This window comes from Chanos chanos, chromosome 3 (genome assembly GCF_902362185.1).
Source record: "Chanos chanos chromosome 3, fChaCha1.1, whole genome shotgun sequence".
Lineage (NCBI taxonomy): Eukaryota > Metazoa > Chordata > Actinopteri > Gonorynchiformes > Chanidae > Chanos > Chanos chanos.
The window spans coordinates 760,663-787,522 of NC_044497.1; the positions used below are offsets into that span (position 1 = coordinate 760,663).

The 26,860-nt window shown below is 46.2% G+C and overlaps 1 protein-coding gene across 1 annotated transcript; it reads right to left on the reverse strand.

Annotated features, from left to right (window-relative positions):
- Positions 1–20,493: 20,493 nt before the first annotated feature.
- On the reverse strand, positions 20,494–25,478 carry sbk1 (SH3 domain binding kinase 1). Its single transcript, XM_030770208.1, has 4 exons — positions 25,441–25,478; positions 24,053–24,237; positions 22,203–22,405; positions 20,494–21,279 (listed from the first exon to the last, which is right to left on the reverse strand). The coding sequence occupies exons 1-4, from the start codon at positions 25,476–25,478 to the stop codon at positions 20,494–20,496; spliced, it is 1,212 nt and encodes a 403-aa protein (XP_030626068.1).
- Positions 25,479–26,860: the final 1,382 nt, after the last annotated feature.

The window sequence follows — 26,860 nt, forward strand, 5'->3', positions numbered from 1 at the left end:
CACACACACACACACACACTCAAACACACACACACACACACACTCAAACAAACACAAACACACTCAAACACACACACACACACACACACTAAAACACACACACACACTCAAACACACACACACGCACACACACACACACACTCAAACACACACACACACACACACACTCAAACACACACACACACACACACACACACACACACACACTCAAACACACACACACACACTCAAACACACACACACACACGCACGCACACTCAAACACACACAAACACACACACTCAAACAAACACAAACACACTCAAACACACACACACACTAAAACACACACACACTCAAACACACGCACACAAACTCAAACACACACACACACAAACACACACACACTCAAACACACACACACACTCAAACACAAACACACACACACACACACACACACACACACACACACACAAACACACACACTCAAACAAACACAAAAACACTCAAACACACACACACACACACTAAAACACACACACACTCAAACACACGCACACAAACTCAAACACACACACACACACACACACACACACACACACACACACACTCACTCAAACACACACACACACACACATGCACACTCAAACACACACAAACACACACACTCAAACAAACACAAACACACTCAAACACACACACACACACACATTAAAACACACACACACACTCAAACACACGCACACAAACTCAAACACACACACACACACACACTTACTCAAACACACACACACACACACACACACACATACTCACTCAAACACACACACACACACACACTCAAAGACACACACACACACACACTCAAACACACACACACACACACACTCAAACACACACAAACACACACACTCAAACAAACACAAACACACTCAAACACACACACACACACACACTAAAACACACACACACTCAAACACACGCACACAAACTCAAACACACACACACACACTCACTCAAACACACACACAAACACACACACACACACACTCAAACACACACACAAACACACACACACACTCACTCAAACACACACAAACACACACAAACACACACACACACTCACACACACACACACACACACTCAAACACACACGCACACACACACACACACACACCCAAACACACAATCCTGGCTACAAACACACACACACACACTCAAACACACAATCTTGGCTACACACACACTTAGTACCACAAGAAAAATTTTGGAATGATATGGAGCACGAGACAGCACTGTTTAGAATACTCTTCCCAGGGCAGACACACATTCACACACCTTACACACACACACACACTCACACACCTTACACACATACATACAGACATACACACTACAGTTCAGACAGGGCTTCTCCATGGTCACTCAGCTGCATTGACTGATAATCCAGTGGACGCCTGTGAAACAAAACATACAGACATACAGACACACAGACATGCACACACACACAAACCCACACACACACACACACACACACACACACACACACACAAACCCACACAGACAATCTTGTCTTTATGGCAGTATACCATTTTTGGTATATGTGTATAGCAGTATATACGTGTGTGTGTGTGTATGTTTGAGAGAGAGAGAGAGTTCGTGTGTGTGTTTCTGTGTGTTTCAGTGCGTGACACACACACACACACACACACAGATTACTTACCTTTTCCTGTAGTGGTAAACAAACAGAAAGACAGCCAGTCCTAACAGAAGGACCACCCCTGAGATCAGCCCCACCTGCAGTCCGACACTGGATTCTAATTGGAAGACACCCATGTCAGTCACTCTTTTAAGCCAGTAAAATCTGAATTGTACTATGGATGTATCTGTATGAAACACAGATTAATCACAAATCTAAGAACCTACCCGCGAGTGTGTATGGACATGCATGCCTGTGTGTGTGTGTGTGTGTATCATACCTGCGTTTTTGAGGTGGTCTTGTGCAGGATCACCACAGGAGTACGTGTGTGAATCCAGTGAGTGTGAGATGAGCTCCCTCTGGTGGAGAGACAGGGCAAGTACAGAACCATCCACGTACACTAATCCAGACATACATGACACATTCACACCTATGACACACACACACACACACACAGATGAAAAATAACAAGTTACTAAATATTATCTTATCATTAACACTGTCTAAACATTCTGTCATTTGTAATGTAGTTTATAAATTAGAATGAGAGGATGATGATAATACAACCATGAAGATGAAGGCTAGAGATTCCACACTGACAGATGCGTTCCAGATGACGAACGACCCCTGTGCGTGAGCAGTCTGAGGAGAAAGAGAGGGAGGGAAAGGAGAGGAGGTGGTACGAGAGTTACATTTTATATTTTAAGCTCTTGTTCGTTGTGTGTGTTTACTCCTGCTGCAGTAGACTTTTTCCTTCAGGATTACAGACAACAACATTTTTGTTCTACTCTAGATACAGATACAGTTAGTACAGAAACCAGTCTTAAATGTTTGTTTAAGATGACAGTAAATCATTCACTACCTGACTGATCCTGCCAATCACTTGTGCCCGGCTGTAGGCATAGGTGGACAGGGGTGGAGTAGGCGGGGCCTGGGCAAGAATTCTGGGCGCGTGGTGTTGGGACAGAAATGATCCAGTCAGAGAAGTTCTCCATCACACAGCGAGAGGCTGAGGTCAGATCATCCAGAGGCCTACACACACACACACACACACACACACACGCACACGCACACGCACACGCACACGCACAGGCACAGGCACAGGCACACACGCACACACACACGCACACGCACATATTATTAAATACTCATATGCACAAGAGCATTTCAACAGCACCAACCCAAAAACTCAAAAATGCACACACACACACACACGCACATGCACACGTGGGCATGCGCGCACACACACACACACACACACACACACACACACACACACACACACACACACATACACACACACACACACACACACACACACACACACACACACACAGAGGATGTACCTGACCTGGTTGCTGTGTGTTTAAGTTGTGTTGTGTTGGCTGAGGCTGAGTTTAGGAGTGTGTGATTAGAGAAAACCACAGAATCCACTTTCACCGATGACTCATCACACACACCCAACACACTCACACACACCAGCACCGCTCCCACTGAGGTCCACACGGGCAGCGGAGCATCTACAGCCCAGGGGAGGGAGAGAGAGAGTCAGGTTGCTTTAGTCTGATATGTGTTCTTTCTGAAGAAACACACACCACACACACACACAAAGAGACACACTGACACACACATACACACACACCTGCTCCAGAGACGCTTCCCAGTAGGTAAAACCCATCCGACCCGATGCTGCCATTCAATGGAATGTCATGCCTCCGCCCACTGGACCCACCCTCAGTCACCATGACAACGACCCCATGCAGAGCAGTCAGCTGGGGACCACTCAGTTCCACAAACACAGTCTGCTGGGCGTTGGCGGAACCGAAGACACCACCGACTTCATTAATGACAACACCCACGGGGGGAGGGGGCATCGTTGGTGGGCGGGGGCAGTCATTCTCTTTCCTTGGCGTGGGCGGGGCCACCTGTGAAAGTGAAAAGTGATGATTGGCTAATACAGTGTATCAATGTCGTAACCCCATTCTGCTGGAACATAACATTTGTTTGTTGAATAGTTTTACTGTTTAACAGAGACGAGATAAAACTAAAAGTTTCATGCAACAAAATTTCCCTGTCCCATGATGCTTAGTCGTCCACTTCCTGCAGTACTGACAGGGTCATCTGTGTGGTTTAAAGAGTCATTATCAGTAATGAACCTGTTTTCATACAAAACAACTGTTCTCAGTCATAACCACTAACCAGACAATCCCTGAAAAGACAAATCAGCCAGTCAAGAAAGGAATAAAACAGGGGTTGGAAGCAGTATGTGTGTTTGTTTGCATATACATATCTGTGTGTATGTGTTTGTATGTGTGTGTGTGTGTGTGTGTGTGCACGTGCGTGTGTGCGTATGAGTGTGTATGTGTGTGTGTGTGTGCGTGCGTATGAGTGTGTGTGTGTGTGTGCGTGCGTATAAGTGTGTGTGTGTGCGTGTGTGTGTGTGTGTGTATGAGTGTGTGTTTGTGTGTGTGTGTGTGTGTGTGCCTATGAGTGTGTGTGCGTGTGCGTGTGTATGAGTGAGTGTGTGAGTGTGGTGTGTGTGCATGTGTATGAGTGTGTGCGTGTGTGTGAGTGTGTGTGTGTGTGTGTGTGTGTGTGTGTGCGTGTGTATGAGTGTGTGTGAGTGTGTGTGTGCGTGTGTGCATGTGTATGAGTGTGTGTGTGTGTGTGTGTGTGTGTGCGTGTGTATGAGTGTGTGTGACTGTGTGTGTGCGTGTGTGCATGTGTATGAGTGTGTGTGTGTGTGTGTGTGTGTCTATTGTGTGTATGAGTGTGTGTGCACTGTTACACCCCCTGGGTGAGTGCAATAAGTAAAAGGGAGACCATGGAGTACTGTTGGACCAAATGTTATTTAACCAACGCAACAAAAGAGCAACTCCCAGCCACCAAAGCAAGATCCCAAAAAACCCCCACCGTGTCCATGTGACGAGCCTTCTCACAGGGCCGTGACAACATGTGTATTTGTGTGTGTGTGTGCATGTGTGTCTATATGTGTTTGTGCGTGTGTGTGCATGTGTGTGTGTGTATGTGTGTCTATATGTGTTTGTGCGTGGTGTGTGTGTGTGTGTCTATATGTGTTTGTGTGTGTGTGTGCATGTGTGTCTATATGTGTTTGTGCGTGTGTGTGCATGTGTGTGTGTATGTGTGTCTATATGTGTTTGTGCGTGGTGTGTGTGTGTGTGTCTATATGTGTTTGTGCGTGTGTGTGTGTGTATGTGTGTCTATATGTGTTTGTGCATGTGTGTGTGTGTGTATGTGTGTCTATATGTGTTTGTGCGTGTGTGTGCATGTGTGTGTGCATGTGTGTCTATATGTGTTTGTGCGTGGTGTGTGTGTAAGTGTGTCTATATGTGTTTGTGCATGTGTGTGTGTGTATGTGTGTCTATATGTGTTTGTGCGTGGTGTGTGTGTGTGTGTCTATATGTGTTTGTGCGTGTGTGTGTGTGTATGTGTGTCTATGTGTTTGTGTGTGTGTGTCTATATGTGTTTGTGCGTGGTGTGTGTGTATGTGTGTCTATGTGTGTGTGTGTGTGTGTGTGTGTGTGTGTGTGTGTATGTGTGTCTATGTGTTTGTGCGTGTGTGTCTATATGTGTTTGTGCGTGTGTGTGTGTGTGTGTGTGTTTGCATGTGTGTGTGTGTATGTGTGTCTGTGTGTGTTTGTGCGTGTGTGAGTGTGTATGTGTGTCTATATGTGTTTGTGCGTGTGGTTGTATATATGTGTTTGTGTGTGTGTGTGTGTGTTTGTGTGTGTGTGTGTGTGTGTGTGTGTGTGTGTGTGTGTCTATATGTGTTTGTGCGTGGTGTGTGTGTATGTGTGTCTATATGTGTTTGTGCGTGGTGTGTGTGTGTGTGTGTGTGTATATGTGTTTGTGCGTGGTGTGTGTGTATGTGTGTCTATATGTGTTTGTGCGTGGTGTGTGTGTGTGTATATGTGTGTGTGTATATATGTGTTTGTGTGTGTGTGTGTGTGTGTGTGTTTGTGTGTGGTGTGTGTGTGTGTGTGTATATATGTGTGTGTGTGTGTGGTTGCTGACCACAAAAGCAGTATGACTGCGAGGTTGAGGATGACAGCGGCTGATGCTCTCGTCTCCTGGTAATGCAGAGGGATCCTCCACCAGAGGGCGCTGTCCTGGGCTCAGCGCCTCACTCAGCCCCCCTGTGTCTCTGTCAGAGGCACGGATACGATACACCACTGCGTCCAGAAGGCCCTGCTGCGGAATCCCCTGGTCCGTGCTGGAGGGGGGGTGAAAACTCCGATATATGGCCACTGCATCCAGTCCATTCTGGATGGTGTTTGGTGGGAGTGGCACGTCTGGAGGGGGGCGGAGCCTATCACTGCCCACCTGAGAAAGCAGGGCGGTGATGTCACTAAGAGCGTGATGGAAACTTGAAAAAGAAGTTTCTAGAAATTTACACAAAAGTAAAAGAATCAGAGGTAACGAAGCAAAAGCAAAGCATTGGATTAGGGCGTCGCCAAGTTTAACTGTTCGGTATTTTCAGAGAATAAGCATTTTTCATTTTTATTTCTGTCTGTCAAACACTTTTAATCCCCCTTTTTCTTCCTCTTTTCTGCCCCCAACACTTTTCTTTAAATAACCAGTTCACATCCTTTTTTTACACTACACATTTCTTTGAATAACCAGTCCACATGTTTGGAGGAGAACATACATGTAGTGTGGGGCACTAACCCCAGAGTGTCCACACACACGCACCAGACAAATGGATCTCACACTGATGTAGCATAAGAGGACACTTGGTTGGACCTTTGATTCTAAGACAGCCTGACTAATAGCTGAGGTTTAATACACAGCCTGAGAATGCTGAAGTCCTCTCACACAGAGGGGAAACATGTGGTCAGGACTGTCACAGTCAGTATGAAGGACTTTTACCATAATGTTACACCACTGACTTTACTATGACCCCGTACCACAATCTCTCTGCTCACAGTCATACAGGTTTCCGCTGCACCGCACGGGACCAGAATCACCACTCTCGTCCCCCCATCTCACACAACTCTCTCATCTCTCTCTGTCTGTCACACACTCACTCACTCTCTCTGTCTGTCACACACTCACTCTCTCTCTCTCTGTCTGTCACACACTCACTCTCTCTCTGTCTGTAACACACTCACTCTCTCTCTCTCTGTCTGTCACACACTCACTCTCTCTCTCTCTGTCTGTCACACATTCACTCACTCTCTCTGTCTGTCTGTCTGTCACACACTCACTCTCTCTCTCTCTCTGTCTGTCACACATTCACTCTCTCTCTGTCTGTAACACACTCACTCTCTCTCTCTGTCTGTCACACACCCACTCTCTCTCTCTCTCTCTCTCTCTCTGTCTGTCTGTCACACATTCACTCTCTCTCTCTCTGTCTGTCACACATTCACTCTCTCTCTGTCTGTCACACACCCACTCTCTCTCTCTGTCTTTCACACATTCACTCACTCTCTCTTTCTCTCTCTCCCCCCTGTCTCTCTCTCTCTCTCTCTCCCTCTCCCTCTCTATCACTGAGAATCTACTCATAGCTTTAACTGACCAGGAAGTATCCGTTCTGGTCCGTGTGATGTCCGTATAGAGAGATTTCCCGGTACGGTTTTCCTGTGTTTCCATTAAACAACAGTAACCAGATGTTTTCCAGGGAAGTCTGACGTCCTGACGGATGCCAAAGCTCCACAAACTCTTCATCCTCCGCCGAGCCAGGCATGTCAGCGTTCACCTCGTTAATCAAGAAGTCTTCCTCGTCAGGTGCTGCGGCGTGGGTGGTTAATGTTCCCTCCACAGCAACTGACAAGACAAACAGTGACACACATGAGATCTCTCTGAGATCTCTATGAGAGCACTCTGTTTAAGACTGACTTTACCAACATTACCTCCCCCCACCCCACCCCACCTCTGACTGTCATTAAAGACAGCTGCCCCCCCGGCGTGGGTGGTTAATGTTCCCTCCACAGCAGCTGACGAGACAAACAGTGACACAAACAGCTTCACTGAAAGCACTCTGTTTAAGACTGACTTTACCAACATTACCTCCCCCCCCCACCCCACCTCTGACTGTCATTAAAGACAGCTGCCCCCCCGTCCCCAGCGGCAGGACACCAGACAGTAAGAGACTACGGGAGCCCCGCCCAGGCAGAGAATAACACCAGTCATCTCACCCACAGTATCAGGACAGGTGATGAACCAGGGACACTGATTGGCTTCTCCAGGACTTTGTTCTCCAATCACAAACATCCCTGGGTCTCTTGTCCAGTCAGAAATTCCACAGCGAATGACATGCATGTTGTCCTCATATGACCTGCTATGCGCACACACACATACGCACACACACACACAAACATACACATACGCACACACACACACAAACATGCACACACGCACACACACGCACACACACACACACGCACACACGCACACACAAACATACACATACGCACACACACACACACACACACACACACAGACAATCATGCACACATGGACAAACACACGCACACACACACGCACACACACACACACACACGCAAACATGCACGCGCACACACACACACACACACACAGAAGAATGGTTGCAGACAGAGACCTGAATGTGTGTGTGTGTGTGAGTGTGAGTTGTCTGGAGCGCTGATCCATTGAGTTGTTCTAATTACCTGTCACTGAGCTGAAATGCAGATTTGCCTGGAGTGAGTGTTTCTGTGAGGTTAGCACTGGGCGGCTTCACTGGTCCAACAAAAACAAATGCATCTATTGGTTGCTGTTGGCTCAGGGGGCTGTCCTTAGAGAAGTTTGCAGCCCCTCCCTCGTAGACAGCCACTGCCCCAGTATCCAGCCCTACCAGTTCAAAGGTCAGAGGACAGAATGTTAGGACCCTGTGTGTTGGGGTAGGTCAGGATGCAGCCTGAGTGAGCAGACATGAGTGTGTACAGTGTGTGTATAGCATAGCGTGTGTAGCAGTGGCGTGCGGTGGGTTTTTCACTTAGGCAAGCAGAAGAAGTCAGGACCCCCCCCCCCCCCCCCACACACACACACAGATATCCACACGGTGCCTGAAGTAGTCCATTACAGAAACAGCCAAAAGAGTTGAAAATTAAAATCAAACATAACGCTTTATGGCCACACAGCATAACCATACTGCTCTCTGGGATTTGTAGTCTGTCCAATAAGGTACAAATGTCTGTCTCATGGTTTCCCACGGTCTGACTGTCCTGTCTTGAAAGTGCCTCTACTGTGCCTCTCCTGCACCCTGCCTAAGCAAAGGGAAAAATTACTGAGACTATTTAGTGTAACTGACACTAAACCTTTACATTGCTCATATATGGAGAAGCTTGAAAAGTACATTACAGGAAATGTAATGCATTCACATTGAAACCTCCCACTCTCTGTATACAGTTTTTGTGGTAATCTTCAAAATGCTTACCATTTGATTTGGGACCCTGGACTTCCCTTTCTGCACATATTATGTCTCTCAAACTTACTGTTGCCATATATAGCTTTTATTCAATCCGGTAAAAAGGTTGTTAAACTTGTTTAGTGGGTGACAGTCTCGACAAATCGTTTTACCGCACAACTCAGGGCACAAATACACAACTGATCTCAGAACAGGGTAAGCAGTTTCAAGAACACTTGCCTCTCCCATGTTTCTGATGTTAGCTGTCTAACATCAACTGTAGAGAGTTCAGTGGAAACGTCGCTAAAGGTAGCATGCTAGTCGGCTAGTTATCCCATGGGGTCATCGTACGGCTGCAATACGCAGGCGCGGGTGCGTTTTTTCAAACTTTCAATGCATAAACTGCTGTCAGGACAGGGCAAGTGATTTTAAAACCTCTTGCCTTCGCTTACACGTTTCAACGTGACCCATGACGTCCGCTGAGCAGATCCGCCGCTGAGTTTAACGAGCGGTAGGCAAGCGCAGCTTATTCATCGGCAGAAAACAGGGCAAAAACGCCCTAAATGTATTAAAATACACAGTATTAGAATGTGTACTGTACATATACGCAGAAAATTATCACACAAGATATATCTTATGACTTTTCTTTTCCCATAGGAAAGTTTGGAGCGCAGTGCTTGACCTGACGGCACGCCACTGTGTAGTATAATGTAGTGTGTACAGTCTGTATAGTGTGTATAGTACAGTGTGTATAGTGTGTATAGTATCATGTGTATAGTATAGTGTGTATAGTACAGTGTGTATAGTATCGTGTGTATAGTACAGTGTGTATAGTATCGTGTGTATAGTATCGTGTGTATAGTGTGTATAGTATCGTGTGTATAGTATAGTGTGTATAGTGTGTATAGTATCGTGTGTATAGTGTGTATAGTATAGTGTGTATAGTACAGTGTGTATAGTGTGTATAGTATCGTGTGTATAGTACAGTGTGTATAGTATATTGAATATAGTATAGTGCAGAGATGGGCATTTCAAGCTAAAATACTCACGCACACAGAGAGAGAGAGACAGAGAGAGAGAGAGAGAGAGAGAGGGAGAGAGAGAGAGAGAGAGAGCGAGAGAGACAGAGACAGAGAGAGACAGAGACAGAGAGAGATAGAGAGAGACAGAGAGAGAGAGAGACAGAGAGAGATAGAGAGAGAGAGAGAGAGAGAGAGAGAGAGAGAGAGAGAGAGAGAGAGAGAGAGAAAGACAGAGACAGAGACAGAGACAGAGAGAGAGAGAGATCATGTTCTGTCGTGATGCACTGCTTATCTGAGTGAGTGAGAATCCACAACAGAATCTAATTAAACTTGGGTTCAACAAATTCAATCAAACTTCGAAAACCCTCGCCTTTGACAAAGCTGAGGGGAAGCATGTCTCTAGCTGTCGTCTCTGAGATGAGGGCCGCTGTTTGCTCTGCAGGTCTAACATCAAACTTACTCCGTCTGGTGATAAAGCTAGTCACTGACTGTTGATCTGTGGATGGACCTTCTGCTGGGTGCTTCTCTCTCAGATGCCTGTGTGCGTAGCTGTGGTAGACTTATGATATGGTAGCTTTACCTGGTGGAGTTTGCTCTGCACCTAATTTTTGTTCATTTTTTCGAAGGAGTTCCACACAGAACTTTGACAACTGTAGCAGTGTCTTTGGCTTTGCATGTTTCTCCTGTTTGTACAGTTACCTGAGCCTGGCTCCTCTTCTTCTTTCGTTGTTTAATGGCGGTTGGCAAACAGCTTTTAGGTGCACTAGTCAGTAACACACTAGTAATGCGTTATTTACTACCAACCGCCGGTAAAAACAAGGGAAAGTATATTCTTCGACTATTCGGACATTCGAAAATCATGACCCATCCCTGGTATAGTGTGTGCAGTGTGTCATATGTCAGTCAAACCACAGGGTGGGTTGGGCACTTCAGTCACACAGCACAACTCTAAACACAGACAACTGCCATGCTGTATTCTGACGTTTGTGAGTGTGTGTGTGTGTGTGTGTGCGTGAGTTGGGCTCTGCAGCCATACTGGTGTGTGTCCTACCTGCCAAACTGCTGGTGTCTATGTTAACCAGGAAAAATCCTGGTTTGACCATCCCAAGTTCCTTGACACTGGTGACGCGCTCCGTCAGGCCGTCATACGTAACCACAGACACAGGGCCCGAGACATCACCTGCCCACAGCTCCACAAACCCACTGCCCTTCGTCCTGTCCATTCGCAGCTCGTTGATCAAAACTTGGGTGGGTTTTGGTCCCTGACACTGATTGGCTTGTCCAGGAGTGGGTGTGGCCGTGTGGAAAGTCCAGTACTGATTGGCCAGCCAACAGCGCTGAATTGACTCATCTCCCTCCAAAGTCTCTGCGTCTTCCACAAAGGGTCGCCAGGATGGTGTTAGCACATCCGCTAACTCCTGTGCGGCCGCCACTCCGCCCCGGCGTGTGGAATACACCAACGCATCAATCAAACCTTTAGTGGACACCTCATCACCCTCCGACACACCCTCCTCACCTGGCCCATACAGCGCAATCGCGTCTGGCCCGTTCTGAATGATATTGGGCGGCAAAGGTATTTGTGGGCTGGGCTTCAGGTGTACTGAGCCAATCAGGAAGAAGCCACGCTGATCAGTAAGATGAGAATTGAGCTCAATGACACGGTAGGCGCGGTTTCTGCTCCCGTCGTAAAACACGAGTTTATACCCATCCAGGGAAGTAGACACACCACTAGAGTGGTAAAGTTCCACAAATTCGGCTGTGTCCAGTTTAGGGTTATCGCAGTTTACCTCACTGATCATCAGACAGGGAGGCTCTCCTGACACACACACACACACCACACACACACACACTAACGCACGTACTAGCAGCATACCTGAGAGGCTCGCCACTCACACGGTTAGGCAGTCAGAGCACATGCACACAGTTGCACCCTAAAAATAAGAGAATAAAAAATTAGAACAGTAAGGATATAGACGAGCACTTCAATACACATCCTACACCCCCCCCCCCCCCCCCCAGCTGCTTAAAAAGATATTGCTTTGCCAAAATCACGAGAGAGAGAGAGAGAAAGAGAGAGAGAGAGAGAGAGAGAGAGAGAGAGAGAGAGAGAGGCAGGCCCTGAATGAGTCACACAGGGCCAAGGCTGCCAAGACGTTTCTGGGAAAGCATGAGACTTTAAAATCGGAAAGTGTCCCTCACAGAATGTGCCGAATGAAACAGATTTCACGGATTGTCAAAACTGCGAGATTACTGGATTGGTTTGATGAGCTGTGTTAGGCCCGTTACCGTAAATACTGATTAGAAATCGATACGCCCTGTCTGAGTTGTCGTCCAGTACTCGCGATGTCTGTGAAATGCCAGTTAAGTGCCAAACAAAAAAAGGTTTGAAAAACATCTATAACGTTTCATTCAAAATCATCCTATTCATTCTCTCAGAGCGCGGTATTAGGAATGTACTGTGAGGAGAAAAGTCAGAAACAATTCATTTCGATTGATTAGAGATTTCTAACTCTGCGACAGAATACAGATTTCTTAAGGCAAAGTCTAGCTAAAATCAGTTTATTTAACTTTAAAACACACACACACATAACCGTGTGCCGAAAAACATTTAACCACGGCGGCTACACACGGCAAAACTTCGCAAGCAAACAATCTATCTAACGAACAATCAATCTAACAACAGTATTAAAACTGAGCATAAGAACAGCGTAGACGCGGATGGGCCGAGAGTTCGGCAACATTTCGTCCGGAGTATCGGAGCCATAATTTGGGGTTCCATTGTGAGTCATTTGAATCGCACTGAAACGCTCTTCTTACCCCTGTCTCTGTGGTCACCCTTCAACGCCACTGCAGACACTGGTCGTTAGTTACGGTGTTTCTGCTCGTGCGTGTTCTCGCTCTCTCGTGAACCTAACTTTACTGCAACTGGCTGCTCCTCTGAGCAGTGTCTCATATTTTCAAAGTTTTTGGTGCTCTCTCTCTCTCTCTCTCTCTCGCGCGCGCGCGTGCCCTCTCAAAAACATGCGACCCCCCTTTTCCCAGTCTCCTCCTCTCGTGTGTGGGAGTTAGCTTTGTGTGTGTGTGTGTGTGTGTAATTTCACTATTTAGGAAGAGCACTACTTTATAGATTTAGTTCGTTATGAAAATACTCTCTCTCTCTCTCTCTCTCTCTCTCAGACTCTGGGCTGTGCTTTATAGCGTCCACACCTTTAAGTATTCTCGCATTGCCTATCTTTTTGTCGTTGTGTAGGAAGGTAAAATGATCCTTACTAAACGAACGGAACACACGTAAATACGCACAAAGACACGGCAGAGAGGTGAATTAAAATATATGGTTATTAAAGTTTGAGAGGGAGAGACTGAGTCTGAGTATGTGTATAGGATGTGTATAGGAACAGAGTGAGTGAGTGTGTGTGTGTGTGTGTGTGTGTGTGAGAAAGCGTTGTTGGGTAAGACTGTTGTTACTTTTAAAATCTCCTTTTTTTCTTCAGTTTTCTGCTATAGCTGTCAGTTATGCGTAAGCGTAAACTGTTTATAAGTTATTAAATCTTTTACCTTTTAATGGGGAAATCGTAAACTGAATTCATTTTTATATTCTTCAGGAAAGAAATCATTTTGTCTTGTGAAGACGCGATTTTCTTTCAGACGTCAAACAGAACATGCCAACAAATCAGTCTAAACAAACAGAGTGACTCCTCATCAGCTACATTTTAAATTCATCAATACTATTTCCAGCAAAATAATACCATTTACAGTGCGTTACCGCGGATAGCCACAAGAGGGCGGTGTGCACCTCAGCCTGCAGTACCGTTTCTGTCCTGAGCGGGGCGCAGTAGCAGTACACAGGTACGGTGTGTTACATCAGATCTTTGGCGGCTACTGGATACTGTGTTTCCATGGTAACACATTTTTCTATCTGGAACTTCAAGGGACAACATCACATATTAATTTAAATTTATTTGTTAATTGGGCAACTGACGGTCACTGTCTGTGTTAGAGGTCACAATCATCTGGACTCACCTTCAGGTTCAGAGTTTTATCCAAACAGACGTCTGTGCAGAGTTAGCACAGTCAGAACCCTCTGGCTATTGGACTAATTTGAGAAATGTTGGCATTTTATTTTGCGTCATTGACAGAGCTCTCTTTTATAACAGAATTCTCTCCCTGTCCAGTCCATCAGCTGGGTGAGAGAGAGAACAATGGGTGTGTTGGTGTCCCTGTTAGTCTCTCTCTCTCTCTTAAAAACAAATAGAACAGGTTTTCCTGAGGGCAGATTTACTGTGTGTATAATGTGTGTCTGTGTATGAATGTGTGTGTGTGTACTGGTATTAATGCGCGTGTGTGTACATGTGTGAATGAATGACAGATTTTCTCTGAATCATCAGATGTATTTTGAGCCTGTCACAGATTGTGTGTGAAAGAGAACATATGCTACAGTGCCACCCAGAGGCCACACTGAGTTAAAACACTGTCTTAGATACAGGGTTCATGTCCTAGCTGTAGACCTCTTCCTGTCAGATATTACACAGCCTACTGACCGTGTACATGTTTCAGAGACAACATAAAACACACACAGATATTATGTATGCTTTAAAGACAGAGCCCTCTCTCTCTCTCTCTCTCTCGCACATACACACACATGCTTCATTGAAACAGAGAGACAGTAAGTTTATTGTCACTGTGATATCAGATGGACCGTGTATACGTGTGTGTGTGTGTGTCTGTGAGAGTGTGTGTGTGTGTGTGTATATCTCTGTGAGAGTGTGTGTGTGTGTGTCCGTGAGAGTGTGTGTGTTTGTCTCTGTGAGAGTGTGTGTGTATGTATCTGTGAGAGAGTGTGTGCGTGTGTGCGTGTGTCTGTGAGAGAGTGTGTGTGTATGTGTGTGTGTGTGTATGTGTCTGTGAAAGTGTGTGTGTGTGTATGTGTTTATCAGAGTGTGTGTGTATGTCTCTGTGAGAGTGTGTGTGTGTGTAAGTGTGTGCGTGTCTCTGGGAGTCTGTGAGTGCATATTCGTCTGTGTGAATCTGTGTTGATACAGCTCATATGTAGGTCAGGTGCAACACTGCTGCAGTTACTATGGTAACCAAGAGTAACGTGTGTAGTCCTATCAATTCAATCTCTGATAAATTAACCCTTACACACACACACACACACACACACACACACACATAGACTCATATACACACACTACACACACTCACACACACCCACAGAAACACACAGACACAGACACACACACACAGACTCACATACACACACTATGCACACGCACACACACACACTCACAGAAACATACACAGAGACACAGACACAGACAGACAGACACACACACACGTCACCCCCCTTCTCTCAGTAGTTCCAGAGGAGTAGAATAAAATAAAACTCCATAAAGCCTGGTTTCCACTGCTCCTCCTCTCTGCTCCTGCCCCCCTGGGCACGCGGGTGTCAGAAATAGCTCCTTCCCTCGTGTCAACCCTCCATTGATCCAGCACAGACCAGGCATGCTGGGTAATAAATCTTCTGCCTGACCAGCAGGCCCAGGGGATGCTGCTGCTCCAGTTTCTTCTCAGAGTGTGTGTGTGTGCGTGTGTGTGAGTGTGTGAGACAGAGAGAGAGAGAGAGAGAGAGAGAGAGAGAGAGAGACGTATAGAGAGAAAGAGATGTTATACATCAGTCCTGCCATATTGCACTAACACACACACGCTCACACACACAGTCACAAACACAGTCACAAACACACACACACGCTCACACACACACACACACACACGCTCACACACACACACACACACACGCTCACACACACACACACACACACACACACACACATGCTCCCACACACACACACACACAAACACGCTGTGTGTGTGTGTGAATGTGAGCGTGTGTGAGCATGTTTCTATGTGTGTGTGTGTGCGCGTGTGTGTGTACTTGTACAGCTATCCTTGTGAAGACCAGTTTGAGTTTTAGACCTTGGGAGTGAGGACATTTTGGGAAAGTGAGGACATTTTGGCTGGTCCTCACTTCTTCAAAGGGCTGTTTGAGGGTTAAGACTTGGTTTTAGGGTTCAGGTTAGAATCAGGTTTAGGTTAGGGTTAGGGTTAGGGTTGGGGTTAGACATTTAGTTGTGATGATTGAGGTTAGGGTAAGGGGCTAGGGAATGCATTATGTCAGTGAGTGACCTCACAAAGATAGAAGGACAAGTATGTGTGTGTGCGTGTGTGTACCATGTATTTGTATCTTTCTCTACCTCTCTACACCTGAGTCCTCCACCCTCTGTGCATCAGTAGACCACGCCTAATAAAAGCAGGATCACAATAAAAGAGTTAAAGAGATAACATGGTTATTCTGGTCGCTCCTCTCAAACTCTCCACCTCTTCAATGAGCATAGATTAATACAGACCAATAAATAAACATTACTGTAAACAAAGCCCTCTACACCTCACTGCAACTCCATCCACACAAGCTTTCCCTCATTATACTCCCCTCTCAGTGTCTGTGTACGTGTGTGTGTGTATGTGTATGTGTGTGAGTATTTCTTTTAATTCATAGCTTTAAGTGTCCTAAGACAGACTCAAAACAGCATGAGGATATGACAGATACAGGACACAGAGTGAGTCTGACAAGAGAGAGAGAGAGAGAGAGAGAGAGGGAGACAGACAGAGAGAGAAGAGAGAGAATGAAGTTGACTTAAGAAGTCACAGTTTTAATGATGTGTTTCCATTTTTATCACGATTAAAAATGCACACAGAACACTTCAGGGCATCTGCACATCACACACACACACACACACACACACACACACACACACACAAACACACACACACACACACACACAAACACACACACACACACACATACACAAACACACAGACGCATACAGACACACAGACACACTCACACACACACGCACATGTACACAGAAACACAGACACAGATGAAAACACACACATACACACACACACATGCACACACTTACACACACCCTTGGATGAAGTAGTTTTTTTCTGTAATGATCACTCTTAGTTTAGGGGAGGCTGGGCTTTGGTGAGTTCATGTGCATCAGATATGTTGTCCAATCAGAGATAAGCTCTGCTGAGTCTAATATGTTCCCATGTGAAATGGTTTGAGGTAACAGACACTCACAGTCCATTTGCTACATAAAGCGTATATTCCAGTATTGCACAAAACAGAGGAAAACAGCCAAACACAGAGAAAAGAGCTTCGCTGCTGTTATTTCGGCCTGATGGTTCATCATCTCTGTTCCGTCTTTTTCGTGGCCTTTCTCATGTCCAACCGAGAAATGAAGAACTTTCAATCACTGTCATTCTTTCATCAACACAAAAATTGACCGCATTTACCTAAAACTCCTATGTTTTTCACAGAAGAATAACTTTACAAATAGATATATAGCACTCATTCTGCAAGAACACATACACACACACACACATTCATGCACATGTGCCCATCCATAAATGTGTATGTATGTGTGTGTTTGAGGAGTGTGATCATACCTATTTTGTGGTGAGAAACACTTGGCATGTGATGTCAAATTCGGTACAAATTGCAATTCAAACAGTTGTCCACTTGACAGATGTTACTGAAATGGCAATACGTGAGTTCTGAGTATTGTTACAGTCCAAAGAGACTACTTATCGCAGTGTTAGTGAATGTTTGTATATCCTAAACAATATTAGTAAACATTTTTATCTGTTTTACATTTCTAATGGCCGTCTACTGTCTACGAACCCTGGTTTTAAACTAACAGTTACAGCTGAGGTTTATCATAAAGAGAATTAAAATATAACTATAATAACTATCACATTTCAGATAATTATAACTGTAGCTACTGTACTTCAGATGACTGCAATGGCAGCTAAATTATAATGTAAACACGTCTTTCAAAATAGTACACTGTAGTATTTTTATCTGTATTTCTGCCATTAAAAAACAATCAGATGAACATGAGTAAAGTTGGTTGGACCAGAGCAGCGTCTGAGTAGAACAGATTCCTGTTTCTGGATTCTTCTTCTATAAAATATCTGCTACATTTCTGCCAGTCCCTGAATAAAATCATCAACAAACACACACTAGAGTCAATTTGTGCTTAAAAACTCTCTCACACTCATTCACTCTGTCTCTCTCAGGAAGACAGACAGACGGACAGACACACACACACACACACACACACACAAACACACATTGTCCCTGTATTCTACAAAAATCAGCACTTAACAGGAAGTCTAGAGGAGAAAATGGAAGTTATGGTACACAGAGGAGAGCTGAGCAGTCGCCATGGCAACGCACCATGCCTTCCACGTCCTGCTGCTGTCCTCTCATTGGAGCAGAGTCATTTAAGTCAAACACATCTGAGATCATGAGCCCTCTGGTTGGCTGGTTGTAGGTCATATGGTGTAGAAGGGGGCGTCCACCTCAGAGAACAAAAAGCTGTTTTTGAGTATTTGTGTTCTTTGTTTTTTTGTTTGTGTTGTTTGTCTGTTTCATGGCGGAATGAATTCCCTTAACTTAAATAAACACACATTCAAAAATAATATTCGGACCCCTCCATAGAACCAAATGATTAACACGACTCTTACACAGTCAGCCCTCTGTATCCGCAGGGGACTGGTTCCCGGACTTCCTGCAGATACCAAATACCGCGGATGCTCGAGTCCCTTATGTCAAATGGTGTTTGCATATAACCTGCACACATCCTCCTGTATACTTTAAATCATCTCTAGATTACTTATGATACCTAATACAATGTAAATGCTATGGAAGTAGTTGTTATGCTGTATCATTTAGGGAATAATGACAAGGAAAAAAAAAGGTTGTACATGTTCAGTACAGACACAACCAACGTGGGCTTCACTACATACTCCACGTCAGCAACAACGTAACATTCCTTTTCTTTCAACACCTACAGACTGCTCTCATTTAATGATCTGAAAGAGAAATACATAGAATAAAACACAGAATATCTAAACTACAAGGCCATATAGAAAATATAATTATTAATACAGAAAATATAAATGTTTTAAAACACAAGTACAGTTTCTTCTCACAAACGAGATGTGAGGTGAACAATGCTGAAACAGTGAGTGCTGGAGAGAGACTGAGGGTCTGTGAGATGAGTGGAGAGAGACTGAGGGTCTGTGAGATGACTGGAGAGAGACAGAGGGTCTGTGAGATGACTGGAGAGAGACAGAGGGTCTGTGAGATGACTGGAGAGAGACAGAGGGTCTGTGAGATGAGTGGAGAGAGACTGAGGGTCTGTGAGATGACTGGAGAGAGACAGAGGGTCTGTGAGATGACTGGAGAGAGACTGAGGGTCTGTGAGATGACTGGAGAGAGACAGAGGGTCTGTGAGATGACTGGAGAGAGACAGAGGGTCTGTGAGATGAGTGGAGAGAGACAGAGGGTCTGTGAGATGAGTGGAGAGAGACAGAGGGTCTGTGAGATGACTGGAGAGAGACAGAGGGTCTGTGAGATGACTGGAGAGAGACTGAGGGTCTGTGAGATGACTGGAGAGAGACAGAGGGTCTGTGAGATGAGTGGAGAGAGACTGAGGGTCTGTGAGATGACTGGAGAGAGACAGAAGGTCTGTGAGATGACTGGAGAGAGACAGAGGGTCTGTGAGATGACTGGAGAGAGACTGAGGGTCTGTGAGATGACTGGAGAGAGACTGAGGGTCTGTGAGATGACTGGAGAGAGACAGAGGGTCTGTGAGATGAGTGGAGAGAGACAGAGGGTCTGTGAGATGACTGGAGAGAGACTGAGGGTCTGTGAGATGACTGGAGAGAGACAGAGGGTCTGTGAGATGACTGGAGAGAGACTGAGGGTCTGTGAGATGACTGGATAGAGACAGAGGGTCTGTGAGATGACTGGAGAGAGACAGAGGGTCTGTGAGATGACTGGAGAGAGACTGAGGGTCTGTGAGATGACTGGAGAGAGACTGAGGGTCTGTGAGATGACTGGAGAGAGACTGAGGGTCTGTGAGATGACTGGAGACTACAGCAGTGTATGCCAACACATCACTTCATTCGCCTGAATTCAGCCTAGTGCTCGGCCGCGCGGCAAATTCAAGTTTTGCTTTTTGGAACTTTCTACATTTTTTTCCCCCGAGTATTTTCGATCTGCGGTTGTTTAAATGTGCGGACGTGAAACCCACGGATAAGGAGGGCCGACTGTACATCAGTCCAGTGTGAGGACAGAAGAAGAAAGCATTGACTGTCCAACAGGAAGAGAAAATACCTGACACATCCCTGTTAGAGACAACATACTGCCTGCCTCTGGTCTGTAACCCTCAATCAATGACAGTGGGTGTGACCTCAAACATAAATTTTACACACTATTTTTTGTCTACACCATTGGCTCTGTGAGTGACCAGCATGAGGAGGGGCATTAAACACATATCTCAATGGGTGTGGTCATCATCACCTTGTTCTTGTCTTGTCGGTTGGGGGAGGGGCTTTTTGCCGGCTCTTCCCTTGAGGAATGCGGCTCAGACAAAACGCTGCGTTTCAGGGGCGTGGGCCGAACACAGGAAGGAGGGGAGGGGTCAGTGTGTCTATGAGGGGCGGATCCACCCCTGATCGAGGTCAAGCCCCTGGAAGCTCGACAGGAAGCCCTTCGTCTGTGATGAGACAGGAGGTCATATTTCAGGAAGTAAAAAACTTCTTTTACGCCACAACGGCGTTCGGGATCCAGTGCCAACAGTCGTGCAAACATGCGCATGGCATCATCGGAGAACCGGCGCCACTGTGAGGGGGTGGAGCACGCCTGTGCCAGCGGACCTCCGGTCTGCTGCCAGCGCTGGAACTCTGCGTAGAACCCGTCGCTGGGCAATGCTGCCTCCCAGGGAAAGTTTCCCGTGAGCATGCAGAACAACAGCACCCCGAACGCCCAAACGTCATGCGCCGTTGCCACGACGATGCCCTCCGCGTTGGACGCCTGACACACCTCGGCAGCGGTGTACGGGATGGTCCCGCTGACGCGTTTGACACGTGTTCCTGCCCGACGGGTCATTCCAAAGTCTGCCAGCTTCACACGCCGACATTCCGCTCCGTCGAAGAGCAGGACGTTTTCTGGTTTGACGTCCCGATGGACCAGGTTTTTACTGTGGAGGAAATCCAACGCCAAGCCTAACTGCTGCACACAACGCTTCACTACGTCCTCTGGCAAACCCGCCTGACCAAGAGAGAGAGGGAGAGAGAGAGAGAGAGAGAGAATATCAGTGATACAAACATGCTAAATCACGGCTGCAGGCTAGCTTTTCTCAGAAACGTCCCAGAACTGTCCGAAAATGTCCCAGAACTGTCCGGAAATGTCCCAGAACTGTCCGGAAACTGTGTTCCTGTCCTAAACTGTGTTCCTGTCCTAAAACAGATGGTCCTATTTTTTAAGTTATAATTTTTTTAATATTTGTTTACATTGTTGTTACATTTATTTCTCAGCTGAACTGTTTGTGTTACCATGACATCATCAGCTGTTTTTAAACCCTGTATTGGCTTGACTCTATATTTTAAAACCCTGTATTAGCTTGACTCTGTGTTTTTAAACCCTGTATTAGCTTGACTCTATATGGACTCTATAAACACAATTACACACAGAGTAATATGTATACGCACAAAGAGACAGGAGAGACGCACTGGTCTTTTAAAAAAACCTCATGACACTACGAACATTTCGCAGAGCGTTATACAGGTGATACTGGTGATACTGGTTTGCATTTTTTTTTTACCAACACAGATGGCACATGTTCAATATTTAACAACAAATGGTTAATGAAAATTGATTTAACATTGTAAATGCTACGGTAAATGATAATACTGTTTTATCTATTCACATGCTAACTAGAAAGGAAAGCAAAGAAAATTATTCCAAAAAATGAGAGAACCACGTGGTATGTTTCTGTGGAAGAAACAGCCTGTTGTTGTCTACTTTAGTGACATTAAACATTAAGTTAAAGCATTAACAACATTAACATCCCGAAGGGGATCCCAAAACAGATTTAATACTGTTCCGTAGAAACCCTGAAACTTGGGATGGCATTAGACTGACATAATACAAGCGCACACACACATGCACATATTTAACAGAAGAAGTCATACCTGGGGGGGTATGATGTCGAACAGGTCTCCAGCGGGGGCGAACTCCTGCCCGAACACGTAGAAGTCGTCCGTCTCAAACAGAACGTCCAAAACTTTGATGATAAAGGGGCTGGAACCCAACGCTGCATTCAGACTGTACTCACGAAGAAAACTCCGCAAACTGGTCTTGTGCTTACTCACGTACTTCAGAGCAAGCTTGGTACCTGTCTCACACACACACACACACACACACAGACACACACAGACACACACACACACACACACACACACACAAACACGTGAAAAAACCCACAAATTAAAACTGTGATCTCAGACATTTTCTAACGCCTCATTCCTTAATTTCAATGTTTTTTATTTTAATTAGAAGTATAGCTCAGAGGCCTGAATCACACACCCACCCACCCCCCCCCCCCCCCCCACACACACACACACAGAAGGTGATTTGAGGGGTGATGCCATCACTGTTAGCAAAATGACCAAAATGCATCCCCCTTGTTAACCTGCCCCCCGCCCCCCATCCTCCAGTAGCAGAGAGAGTGCAGGGGCAGAGGGGTAGTGTAGTTGAATATGTTAGTCTAGTCTGCCTGACAACTGCCTCTTCAGAACTGTGTATTAAAGTAATGATTACTTTAATACACAGTCATAGAAAGACAACAGAGAGGGAAGATACCTGGGTAAAATGGAACTGTAGAGTTAGAAATGTCACAGTTATGGTTAAGGCATCCTGCAACAGTGTCCTTAGGGAGGTGCACATGGGTGTGTGTGTTAGTTGGTGGTGTGGGAGGTGCACATGGGTGTGTGTATTAGTTGGTGGTGTGGGAGGTGCACATGGGTGGGTGTGTTGGTTGGTGGTGTGGGAGGTGTACATGGGTGTGTGTGTTAGTTGGTGGTGTGGGAGGTGCACATGGGTGTGTGTGTTAGTTGGTGGTGTGGGAGGTGTACAGGGGTGTGTGTGTTAGTTGGTGGTGTGGGAGGTGCACATGGGTGTGTGTGTTAGTTGGTGGTGTGGGAGGTGTGCATGGGTGGGTGTGTTGGTTGGTGGTGTGGGAGGTGTGCATGGGTGTGTGTGTTAGTTGGTGGTGTGGGAGGTGTACATGGGTGTGTGTGTTAGTTGGTGGTGTGGGAGGTGTGCATGGGTGGGTGTGTTGGTTGGTGGTGTGGGAGGTGTGCATGGGTGGGTGTGTTAGTTGGTGGTGTGGGAGGTGCGCATGGGTGGGTGTGTTAGTTGGTGGTGTGGGAGGTGTACATGGGTGTGTGTGTTAGTTGGTGGTGTGGGAGGTGTGCATGGGTGGGTGTGTTGGTTGGTGGTGTGGGAGGTGCGCATGGGTGTGTGTGTTAGTTGGTGGTGTGGGAGGTGTGCATGGGTGGGTGTGTTGGTTGGTGGTGTGGGAGGTGTGCATGGGTGGGTGTGTTAGTTGGTGGTGTGGGAGGTGCACATGGGTGTGTGTGTTAGTTGGTGGTGTGGGAGGTGTACATGGGTGTGTGTGTTAGTTGGTGGTGTGGGAGGTGCGCATGGGTGGGTGTGTTGGTTGGTGGTGTGGGAGGTGCACATGGGTGGGTGTGTTGGTTGGTGGTGTGGGAGGTGCACATGGGTGGGTGTGTTGGTTGGTGGTGTGGGAGGTGCACATGGGTGTGTGTGTTAGTTGGTGGTGTGGGAGGTGTACATGGGTGGGTGTGTTGGTTGGTGGTGTGGGAGCAAGGGGGTGTTCCTGTTAGACCATCACCCCTATTAAAAAATAACAAATCACCTACAGCATACACACACACACACACACACACACCGACAAATGTAGCAGATACACACATACACACACACACACACACACACACTCTTACACGCTTCCTCTCACCCTGTGCACGATGTGCCACCAGGTCTACCCTGCCATAGGTGCCCTTCCCGAGTGGACCAATCAGCTCGTAGCTCTGCTCAATCTCGGAGGCGGAGAGAGATGTAATTGACAGAGCCTGCATATCTTCCACTGGAGCTCCATCCACACTGCTGCCCCGCCCTAGCAGGGCAACACCTACCTGGGCGCTGAAATACGAAGGTTATCAGTTATTAGGTTATTACACACACACAGACACAAACACACACACACACACACAAACACACTTACACACACACACACACACACACACACACAGACACAAACACACACACACACAAACACACATACACACACAAACACACATACTCACACACACACGCACACGCATACACAGACACACACACACACTCAGACACAGACACAAACACACATATATAGACACGCGCACGCACGCACACACATACACACACACTCACACACACTCACACACATAAACACACACACACACACACACACAAAACACATACTCACACACACACACACGCACACACATACACAGACACACACACACACACACACACACACACACACACACACAGACACAGACACAGACACAAACAAACAAACATATACACACACACAGATACTCACACACAAACACACACATAAACACACACACACTCACACACATACACACGCACGCGCGCACACACACACACACACACACACAAAAACACACACTCATTCATCCTCAGTGACACCGCAACTGAAACATCGTCAACACCTCTCTCTCTCTCTCTCTCTCTCACTCTCTGTCTCTCTCTCTCATTATCTCTCTCTCACTCTCTTTCTCTCTCTCTCTCTCTCTCTTTATTGTCTCCATTGCTTTGTCTCTGTGCTCTCTGGTTACAATTAGCCAGCTGTCTCAGACGAACAAAGTTACCAATGTATTAGCAAAGCCAAGCTTCTTTCTCTTTCACACACACACACACACACACACACACACACACACACACACACACACACACACAGATATATGCAGCAGACACATTGTCATCGTCTGATGTGTTTGCCAAATGTGTATTCTCTAATTATATTTCACAGAAATCCACCAATCTGGGTTAATGATGCAAACTCAATCTGACCTCTTTCCAGCTCCTCCCTCTCACTGTGTGTGTGTGTGTGTGTGTAAGAGAGAGAGAGAGAGCGAGAGACAGAGAGGGGGAGATAGAGAGAGAGAGGGGGGAGATTTTGTATTAGTTAGTGTATGCAGTGGTCTGAACATTTTGTACTAAACAGTAACAAACTAACTCCCCAGTGACATGAGACTGACGACTTTTTTCGAAGATGCGCACAAGGAAAAAGTCACACGCACACACACGCGCGCGCACACACACACACTAACTCACCTGCTGGCGCCCGTTCTGTGTCCTGCATGTTCCTGCATCCACGCCGTTTATTTTCTTATCACTAAAACAAAACTTCTGACAAAGAAACGTTTCGCTATCGGCCCCTCTACTGTTCCATGGCGGGAACTGAATTACCGAGTGGTTCTTAATAAAGATATTTGTTGATATCAATTCGGTTAAAATACCGTAATTGGCTGCTCCTACATAAGAACCCTGAAATATTTTAAGGGACATTCATCAACGTATCCTGCGTTCTTACTCGGAACCAAATCCCCTGTTTCTGTTTTTTCGTTGTTCTCAGTCAAAATTCTCCGACATGGTTTAAGAAGAACCCTATCTATTTGTTTGCATGGTTGGCTTGGGTGTCTTAGTTTCCCGTAATTCCCGACAGAGAGACAGAGGCAGTGCGCTGCCGCGCTTTTCAGGAGAGGTTGTTGGAGCGGAGCGAGGCTGCTGCTGCTATGTTTATCTTCCTCTTTTCTCTCTCCTTAGCGCGTGCGTGCGCGCGTGTGTGTGTGTGTGTGTGCGCGTGTGTGTGTGTGACCCAGTTAGTTGCTTCGCTTCTGCATAGACACAAAGTGCCCCGGCCTGAATGGAAACGTCATGCCTTCCTTAACGAGTTTTTCGTTGGACCAGTTCGGTTCTGCATTAAAAAAAAAGGTTCTGTATTTAATCCCCTTCACAGTCTGTCCGTCATTCATTGATACTGTTCTTGGTCGCGAGGTATGGCATCTTTGATGCCGCCAAGATGAAAACGAACTAACCTACCAGCGCTCACGTGAGCCTCGGGGTCCTAGTGCCGTGTTTCAAAACCAGAACTTTTCGTGAGGATTTTAACGGAACAGAAACTACTGTTGAGAACAAGGGATGAAGAGATGAAGGGTATATGGAGGAGAGAGAGAGAGAGGGAGAGAGTTTATGTGTGTGTGTGTGTGTGTGTGTGTGTGTGCGCGCGCGCGCGCGTGTGCTGGGAAGATGTATGTTGTGTAATTGTCCGAATGTGCCCTCCAGAGTTTGAGAATCTTTGGCATGAGCCCCTGCCCCTCTCCATCATACTCCCTCTCCATCTCTCTTTCTCTCTCTCTCTCTCTCTCTCTCTCCCTCTCCCTCTCCATCTCTCTCTCTCTCTCTCTCTCTCTCTCTCTCTCCATCTCTGTCGGCCTGGTTTGATGAGGAGCGTGTGGTGGACGACTCTCCTCACTTTCTCCAGTTCATATTATATCATAAATGGTGGCGTGTTGGTTGTGTGTTGATTGTGTGTTGGTTGTCTGTTGGTTGTCTGTTGGTGGCGTGTTGGTTGTTTGTTGGTTGTGTGTTGGTTGTCTGTTGGTTGTCTGTTGGTGGCGTGTTGGTTGTTTGTTGGTTGTGTGTTGGTTGTCTGTTGGTTGTCTGTTGGTTGTGTGTCGGTTGTCTGTTGATT

Bases quoted from the DNA above. Each gene is read 5' to 3' on its own strand.
- sbk1 (XM_030770208.1), bottom strand. From the start codon at position 25,478: ATGCAGGAACATGCAGGACACAGAACGGGCGCCAGCAG. The intron at 24,238-25,440 runs GTGAGTTAGTGT...TTCGTATTTCAG, and splicing joins CACAGAACGGGCGCCAGCAG to CGCCCAGGTAGGTGTTGCCC. The intron at 22,406-24,052 runs GTGAGAGGAAGC...TGTGTGAGACAG, and splicing joins GGTGGCACATCGTGCACAGG to GTACCAAGCTTGCTCTGAAG.